This window comes from Kryptolebias marmoratus, linkage group LG6 (assembly GCF_001649575.2).
Source record: "Kryptolebias marmoratus isolate JLee-2015 linkage group LG6, ASM164957v2, whole genome shotgun sequence".
Classification (NCBI taxonomy): domain Eukaryota; kingdom Metazoa; phylum Chordata; class Actinopteri; order Cyprinodontiformes; family Rivulidae; genus Kryptolebias; species Kryptolebias marmoratus.
In genome coordinates, this window is record NC_051435.1 from 29,968,861 (window position 1) to 29,978,477 (window position 9,617).

Sequence of the window (9,617 nt, forward strand, 5' to 3'; positions counted from 1 at the left end):
GGCTGAGGACAGGTCTTTGCTGGAGCATTACGCCCCTTGGGTTAGAGACTCAGCCACCTTTGTTGAAAGCTTAAGTGTGTTACTCAAGTTTACCTTGTTTTTTGTGCATGTGTTTTACCCCAAGACTGTTGTAGCGGCAGCCAAAGGACCTGCTGGTGAATACCAGTGGTGATGGAGGCCATCAAGCTGAAAAAGGAGGCCTTTATGGCTTTCTTTGTCCTAGAGGATTCCTAAAGCATCTGACAGGTACAGGTTGGCCAGAAGGACTGTGGCTTCTGTGTTTGTGGATGCAAAAACTTGAGCATGGAAAGAATTCAGAGAAGCCATGAAGGGGTACCATAGAGTGTATTCAAACTATCGAGTGATCACACTAGGAAAATTTACTCCAGGGTGTTGAAAGGGAGACTCCAACTGACTGTCAAAGCTTGGATTGAGGAGGAGCAGTGTGGGTTTCGTCCTGGTCATAAAACAGTGCGCCAGATCTTTGCCCTTGCAGGGTAAGAGAAAACAAGAAACAAGAGCCATGTTCACATCCTTGGCACAAAGTAAAGCTTGTTGTAGGAACAGGTTGCACTCAGTCAGGGTGGTCCTTTGTCTCCAATCCTGTTTGTGATGTTCATGAACAAGATTTCGAGGCACAGTTGTGAAAAGGGGGTGTCTGTTTTGGGAACCTCAGGGTGTTGTCCCTGCTTTTTGCTATGATGTGCAGTATCTGGTAGTCTTGTCCACAAGTTATGGTAGGATGGAGTGGGAGGGTCTTTATTCTCTGTAATGATGCTTTGGTCAGTTGAAGAAAGAGCTGAGTCAAAAGGCAAAGGTCTTAATGTACTGGTCTGGTATGGATCATGCCAGAAAGAATGAGATGCTGGATACAAGTGGCTGAAATGAGCTTCCTTCAGAGGGTGGCTTAGAGTGAGCTCCATCATCCAGAGGGAGCTCAGAGTAAAACACTGCTCCTTTGCATCAAAAGGAGTCAGTTGAGGTGGTTCAGGCATAGTTCTAGCCTGGAAATTCATTGGAACCCCCCAGAAAAAGCTGGAGAATTGCTTCTAGAATTGCTCTGCTCAAGGGTGCTGCATGTTGGAGCAGCTCTGTTACTTTCATTCTGAGATATTGCTTTTCAAAACTTTATTCCTCTTTTTTTTATGTAAATCACTTTTGTATGATAATTTTGTCTGGGATCGGATGCTGTGCAGCTGCAAAGGGTTTTTACTGAAACCTTTTTACTTTTGGAAATTTTGTCATAATGCGTAACCAAAACCACAAGGAGTTATGGAGTTTTCCACAATCAGGAGCAGCTGATTAACATCTTTTACTCTTCAGTGTTAAACGTGAAGAATCCTGAAGTCCAGTCATGGCCAGAACCAAGCAGACCGCCTGTAAATCCACCGGAGGTAAAGCTCCCAGGAAGCAGCTCGCCCCCAAAGCCGCCTGCAAGAGCACCCCGGCCCCTGGTAGAGTGAAGAAGCCTCACCGCTACAGGATCGGGACCGTGGCTCTCAGGGAGATCCGCCGCTACCAGAAGTCCACTGAGCTGCTCATCCAGACGCTGCCCTTCCAGCACCTGGTCCAGGAGATCACCCAAGACTTCAAGACCGACCTGAGCTTCCAGAGCTCGGCCGTCATGGCTCTGCAGGAGGCCAGCGAGGCTCACCTGGTGGGGCTCTTTGAGGACACCAGGACTGAGGACACATCGGGACAGATCACTACAAGAGATCCTTCCTGCCCACAGCCATCAGCATCTATAACAACTCTTTGACAAAACCAGGATTATGAGCTACAACAACATTTAATTTCCTTTTGAGATTAATAAAGTGTTTTTGAATTGAATTAAATTGAATTGAATGTGAGAGTGTTGCTAGGGAGAGGCATGTCTGGGTTTTTCTTCTTGACCTGTTGTCTCTGCGACCCAACCACGGATAAGCGCTAGACGAGGGATGGATGGATCAGTAAAAGGCTGTTTCATCAATAATTTCAGGATATGTTGTTGCATTCAGTTGAATAATTAAAGCAGTCTATGCTGTGGTGGCATTTTAAAATGATTACCATCCATTATATTCACAATATTATTTTCTGTGTAGTTAGACTGTCACTTCCGTTTTGCATATAATGTAATGCATAATTAAAATTCTTGTATAAATGGCATTTTTATGTCTAGCTTTGTTTTGATTGTCTCTTTAGATGCATATACAATAAAATACATCCACATGAACCCTCCAGTATGTAGAAAACATACAAACGTGTTGAAATTTGAAAACAGTATCAGACTTTTATTTCTGTCTTCTAAATTTAAAAGATCTATTGAAAAAAATTGCATATCACTCCCCATCTTTGATGCCAGAGTTTTAAAATGAATATGTAGTAACTTTAGCTTTGTAAGTAAAAGCTAATTTCCTGTTTCTTAAGGTAAGTTGGTTGTAGCAGTTTGTCTGACAATTTTTGTCTTTGGAAGATCTTTACATATTTGGGTTTTTGATAACAGGATTTCTGCTGTTTGGATTAGGCAGTTACCTGACTTATCGTCAAAATTCGTTTGATGGGTTTGGCGTTCGACACTCAGACTGTTATGGAGCTGAATTGCAAGTTGGACGCGATCCTTTTACAGGACCGCAGACTGAATTGCGGTTCCGGGACTCAATAATACAATAATATGGGTTACATCCTGGAAGAAGTTGCTTGCTCGTATCAGGCGGAATGGTCCTGGAATTTGGCTGTTTGGATTCGCCATTGAAAAGTGTCAGCAAGACTACAAGGCAGACAGAAAACAAGTCTGCCTGAACCAAAACAATTACTGTTTTGTAAATTCTGGCTTCCCTTTGCTGACCTTGGCCAGCTTTCTTCAATTTCTCCATGGATTTTATGTAAACAAGATGCTCTGCCCCCTCTCCTGCCTAAGGACATCTGTGGATCTGCTCTGGGCTGGCTGATAAACATTCCATCACATTATCAAAGACAATGGCCTCTGTGATGTGATTCATGGACTTCTCTGCAAACACACACACAAATACAACACACATTACACCGTCTCTAACAAACACACACACACACTTTCTGCTGTTTCTGAGTCATCTCTCTCACTCCACTCCCTCCCCTCCTTCTCTATTTTAATTAGTGATTCTTATGTCGGCTGTTAGCGGGCCTTTGGTATTATTAGAAAGTCTTCTGTACCGTTAGTTTTAGCATTGTCATGTTTTGGCTTATTTAGCCTTCCTGTACATTTAGTTTAGTTTAGTTTATCTTAGCTCATATTGTTAGATTCCTAATTGTTGTTTAGTTCAGCTTTAACTTTATCATGATTTCATTTTGATTATTTTAGCTACTATTTTGACTGTCTTAGCTCATGTTTAGATATGTTTAGTTTCATGATTTTATTTAGGTTATCCTATTTTTCATTTAGATTATATAGGATTGATGTGTTTTTTTGTTTTATTTATTTATTTATTTTTCTGTGTTTGATTATGTACCTGCTGTATTTGATTCTGTTGTTGTTTCTGTTGTAAAGCGCTTTGGTTCGCCTAGTTGCTGAAAAGTGCTATATAAATAAATCTCTCATCTCATCTCATCTCATCTCATCTCATCTCAAAAACATCATTCTGCCTCCAGCGGCACATAGGAAATACAAATAAATAAGTGTTAATGTATATAAATTTAACCTTCTTTGATAGTCAGACTTGGGCTAAATAGTGAGAATGCTGCAGGAAGTAAAAGCTAAAACTTAGTGCCACAGTCAGTGCAGATGGATGATAGGGAGAAAAGTGTGTGTGTGTGTGTGTGTGTTGGGGCATTGAGCAGGGGTCAGCGTGGTGGTTCAGTTTCTGGCTTTCACTCTCCTCTTCAGCCTGGTGGTTTACACGTCTGTGTTTGTTGTTTCTAAGGTAAGGAAATCAATTATCATCTTAATAAAACATCATTAAGTACATAAATGCCATGTTTTTAAGTAAAAGTTTGAATTTTTATCACTTCATGTTTGGTTCTGCTTCAAATGTTCTCAAAATCAATTATCAAAATCCATCTGTTGGAAACAAAAGTCTTTATGTATTAGTTTTAAACCTGCTTTTTCATTGTATTATAATTTTTGTGCAGATCAGTCATCATATTTATGGTATTTTACAAATCATTATAGAAATATGTAGTGGAGTGTGCCATGTGATGCATAAAAGTAATGATCTGAAATCCATCAACTTTATGTTCTACAATTACTGTGAGGTGTTTTTACAACATCTTGTTTTAAGGAGAATTAATTAAAGAGACTGCAAGCTTCTATCACTCCTTTGTCTAAACTCAAACACATTAGCTCCATCTTACAGACTAAACCTATCTGTGCTGATAACTTGTGACAGAAAATTGTAGGCTTCAACAAAAACACATGTGGTTCTCCAAGTGAGTTGGATGTTCATGTTGTTTTGAGCAGAAATAGTCTGTTTTGTGCTACAATGAAGTGTCCACATGCAGTTACACATGGTGGTAGCCATCAACAAAATGGTTGATAATGCTTTGACAACAGCAGAAGGCGTGTTTTAGCTCTCTGTCACTGCATGGCTCCATCTTGAGTGCACCTTAGCAGAATCTAATCATATTGTCTTTACTTTGTCTGTTTTTCATAATGTGACAATAGAAGACCCAAGGGGGTCCATGTTGAGTGTCCACTGTCCGCTTCTTTGACACCCCAAAGTTCAAACTGGTGCATTGTCTGTGCATGTCTCAGCTTGTTAGAGCCGTTAGAGCCCACAGGCTGGAACAAATTCAACATGTCATCTGCACTCCAGTCCGTTTGTGTCACACAGTGCATCTGTTTCAAGTTCGGCTCCAGTCTCTGGAATGGAACTAGGCACATATTATATGTAAAAATGCTTTGAATATTATCACCCACTGCAGAAGGCAATAATAATTTTGTATGTGTCTGTGGTTGTGTTTTTTATATTGAGTTTTCATCTTAAACCTGCAGTTTCAGTAAAGAAATTTAGTAACTGTCTCACTGTTAGCTGAGTCTAAATCAGGTTGAACAAAAGGTTTCAGCAACTTTGTACTAATGTCTGCAAGTTTACAAATTTTCATTTGAATAAATAAAATGACATGTTAAAATGAAAGTTTCAAAAAGTCTGACATTTGTGTCAAATATTCATCTACTTAAAATCAACATGTTTCTTATTTTTTTTAGTTTTTTTCTGTACACTTTTTTTGACTGTAACTACCTCTGCATACTTTCAACGATTTATATATCAAACCCTCACCTTCAACTTGTTGAGGTTAGCATTGGATTTTGATTTTTGTAACATTTATACATTTTGAAATTACAGCTTTAGTTTTAATGTTTGTTTGTAATGTTAGTGTGTGTGGGTGTTTTTTTTTGGGGTGGGGGGGGTGGGGGGGGGGTCAGTTTTAGATGTCAACCCAATAATTACTTTCTTACACTTTACATAAAATCAGTGATTCATGAAATGTTTTGCTTATGGTCCAGAAAACAAGCACACACCTTCACTTTGGCAACAGGTGATAATAAATAAATAACTAGGAAGTTAAAGTTTAAAGATTAGTTTTTTTCTTTGGTTCTGTAAGACAAAGTTTAACTTTACCTGCAACAAGCATCAACATCATCAACAAAAACATCATCTGCCCTCTAGACTTCCATCCAAAAGATTTTCAATGAAAATCAAGTATGATATCAACATCATTATTAATGTGTTTGGGCATTACAGAAAATGTAAATAAATATTTTTAAGTATGAATTCAATGCTAGAGTTTTAATCCATCCATTTTCTTCCACTTATCCGGGGTCGGGTCGCGGGGGCAGCAGCCTAAGCAGGGAAGCCCAGACTTCCCTCTCCCCAGCCACTTGGGCCAGCTCGTCCGGGGGAATCCCAAGGCGTTTTAATCAACCAATTGTTACATTTAATTTCAAAATGGAATCTTACAGAAAACTATAGAACTTTATGAGATGTTATTGCTTTTTGAGTCACAATGAATCTTGCACAATAACTAGAGACAGTAGTAATCATGACTTCTTCCTCCTCTTCCTGCAGGATATCAAACCACAGCACCCTCAACAGACTGAGAAAGAGAACTGGACTCCACCTGTAAGAACTTCTAATTCATCTTCAAATAAAAAACAAGGTTCTCAAGGTTAATCTTTAGATATTAGTGTGAAAACTGGTTTGCGTTAAAGTTATGGTTAAAGTAAAATATACTTAAAAAATGTCTATAACAAAAGTGAGTCAGTGTCTTCTGGAGTAAAGGGAAGAAGACTTGGTGTGTTTCCTGCTCCTCAGGATGACTTGTTAATCTCTGCAGGCAACTGTGATTCATCATTACTCACAATCACCTGCAGAGATGGTCCAGTTACTCTGATCATCAATGTGCTTTGGCTAGAATCATCCATCCATCCATTTCTTCTTTCTGGGTCTCAGAGAGCTGTTGCTTATTTCCAGCCATTACTGTGCAAGAGACGGGGGACACCCTGGACAGGTCACAAGTCCATCACATGGCGACATAGAGACAAACAACTATAACCAATGAACCTAACATGCATGTTTTTGGTCTGTGGGAGGAAACCTGAGTACCCGGAGTAAACTCATGTGTGCACAGGGAGAACATGCAAACTCCACCCAGAAAGGCCCCAGGTTGGGAAGTGATACTGCAGCCTTCTTGCTGGGAGGTGACAGCTTTAACCACTGCTCCACTGTGATTCAGGTAAATCTCAGCTGGCAACTGTGAGTTTGAGCCTCATGGTGTCAGCTGAGGTTCACCTGAACACAGTACTACCACTGATCAGGCTTTCATATACAGTGTTGAAGCATAAAAAGCAATTAATACTAATTTATTGTTCAGAATCTGTTTCCTTATGAGAAAGGCTGACAAGTCTTACACTTCCTTTTTACCAAATCCTTTTTTGTAGTGATGCTTTAGTATTTTTACATCCCTCTTTAAATTGGAGAACACCAGAATTTGTTCACCAGTGTTACAAAAAAAGCTTTGCTTGATGAATTGAAAATAAAATGTATGAAACAAATTATTTGCTTTTATTTAATTAGAACAATCATTATTAGAATTAGATCCGGTAGGATAAAAATATCTTTTGGTAGTTTTTCCTGTTCTTCTCAAGTTATAGCTATGGTCCACTGTTTTTTTCGTTGTTTTTTTTTGTTTTTTTTTAATTAAATCTGAGTGCCACTATGGGACAATTTAACTTAGACCTATTATACATTTGAGAAAGACAAGTCTTTAAGTGTGTTTGTGTGTTTTGGATTAGAAGTCAGATTTAGGGTAAGGATCAGAGTTAGGCTACAAAAATGAATGGATGTCAGTACAATGTCCTAATAACAATAGAATTAAAACTTCCCCGAAGCCGGAGGGATAATGTTTTTGCCCGTTTTTCCATTTGTGTGTCTGGGGATAGTAGCCAAACACCACTCAAACCAGTGAACAGATTTTATTATAACTTTTAGGTCAAGTCAAGTCAAGCCAAGCCAAATTCATTTATATAGGACTTTTCAGCTACAAGACCATTCAAAGTGCTTTACAACATAAAAACACAAAAATACAGTCATCGTGAAAACACACAAATACAGAAACCCTGTCTTAGAGAGACAACCCTCCTCTCCAACTCTTCACACACTGATAGCAACACTACAGGAGGAATGCTAGCACAGGCTTCCAGTATCCGTAGTTTCAGGTGCTGCACATCTCATATCTTTACAGCATAGACAACTGCCTTCAGATGACCCCAAAGATAAAAGTCTAAGGGGGTCAGATTGGGAGACGTTGGGGGCTGTTCAACTGGCCCACAGCGAACAATCCACTTTCCTGGAAGTGGAAGTGGGAGAAGAGAGTTGCATTGACAATCCAACACAATGGGCAGCACTTTGAACACAGTTTATAAGTACCTAGAAATTTGTAAATAACTCATGAAAGAATAAAGTTACATTAAAACCAAGCACACCATTGTTTATTCTTGTGAAATTCCCAATAAGTTTGATGTGTCACATGACCCACTTCCCATTGACAAAACAAAAGTTGGATCCAAAATGGCTGACTTCAAAATGGCCGCCATGGTCACCACCCATCTTGATACAGCACATATTCTGAGTGCTAACAGTCATGTGGTATTACATGCAATCATACATAACTTTATTTTCATTCTTTTTCCAAAATGGCTACAGCTCGATCATTTTTTATCATTAGATCAATGTGATCTTAGTCTAAAATTCTGGCATGAAACATAGCAGGTATGATGCTTTCCTTCAAAAAATGCTAGGCCTTTAATGCTATGTTGTGTATTACTGACAGGGAATTCTGCCTCTTAGACATTAAAAACTTCATGTTTTACTTTTTCCTGTGACTAGCTCTTCAAGTCTTAATTTAGGTTTTCACAACTCATCATTTTAAGACATGATTTTAAGAGTTCACACTGCAGTTCTGGTTAGAATTTGGTTTGGGTTGTTGTAATAGTTGAGTTTTTTTCCACCTGTGACGACAGAATGGCCTCTGATGTTGATTTTACTGCATTAGGAACTGATGAGAGAGTGATGAAAGACCATCAGTCCCTGATGCACTACCTTCAGCATTGAGAGACACTCCATCAAAAAACGAAACTAATGGAGAACATGGAAGCCTTTTCATCAGCCAGGAAAACAGTACAAGAGATGCATTTTCTATAGTCCATGAGAATGTTTGTACCATGGTGCTACAGCTTTAACTTGAAAGATTTTCTTTTTTCAGTGTTCAGTATTTTATACCTGTGTGTACATAAAGTTATTTGTTGTTTTTCAAAGTTTAAAGTTTTAGTCATTTTAATTGCCTGCTGTTGACATGATAATCATTTTTCTTGTGTCTGTCTGTGCACATGGGCACATATACATGTGTCCATTTGTCTGTATGTTAGCAAAATATCAGTGGGTGGATTTTTTGAATATTAAAGATAAAGCTTTCTTTGAAGAAAAGCATATTACCAGCCACGCCAGCTATCCCAGAGTTTTAAACTAAGATTGAGTCATGAAGAGAAGGAACAGAGTTGTAGTGATTTTGGCTAAACCTTCTACCCAAACCCAAACATACACTAACTATAGGATTTATCAAAAAGGAAAGTCTTTACCCTAGTCTTAAAAGTAGACAGGGTGTCAGCCTCACAAACAGAAACTGGAAGTTGGTTCCACAAGAGAGGAGCCTGATAACTGAAAGCTCTGCCTCCTGTTCTACTTTTAGAAACTCTAGAAACCACAAGTAAACCTGCAGTCTGAGAGTGAAGTGCTTAATTAAGAAAATGTGGAACAAAAAGAACTCAAATTGGAGAGAAGTTAAAATTAGGGAAGTATGATCTCTCCTTCTAACTCTCATCAGAACTCTGGCATCAGCATTATGGTACAACTAAAGACATTTTAGAGCGATTTTTGGACATCCAGATAATAAAGAATTACAATAGTTCAGCATAAACGTGATAAATGCATGGACCAGTTTTTCTGGATAATTTTGAATTAAAATGTTTGAAACAATCCTAATAATGTTGCACAGGGGAAAGAACGCAGTCCTGGGTTTAGGCTCCTGATTGGATGGATGGATGGATGGATGGATGGATGGATGGATGGATGGATGGATGGATGGATGGATGGATGGATGGATGGATG

General features: G+C 38.9%; 1 protein-coding gene and 1 long non-coding RNA gene across 2 annotated transcripts in view; both read left to right on the forward strand.

The window, feature by feature from the left end:
- Nucleotides 1-1,354: 1,354 nt before the first annotated feature.
- LOC108249389 (histone H3-like) lies at nt 1,355-1,678 on the forward strand (the record flags this gene model as incomplete). Its single annotated transcript, XM_017438767.2, has 1 exon — nt 1,355-1,678. A coding segment is annotated over exon 1 (324 nt), but the record flags the coding sequence as incomplete, so codon positions are not given.
- A 2,128-nt stretch (nt 1,679-3,806) lies between these two features.
- Nucleotides 3,807-9,617, forward strand: part of LOC119617139 — a 6,899-nt gene continuing 1,088 nt past the window's right edge. The window contains exons 1-2 of the long non-coding RNA XR_005233321.1: nt 3,807-3,875; nt 6,021-6,074. This is a non-coding gene — a long non-coding RNA (uncharacterized LOC119617139). The remainder of the gene's footprint in view (nt 3,876-6,020; nt 6,075-9,617) is intronic.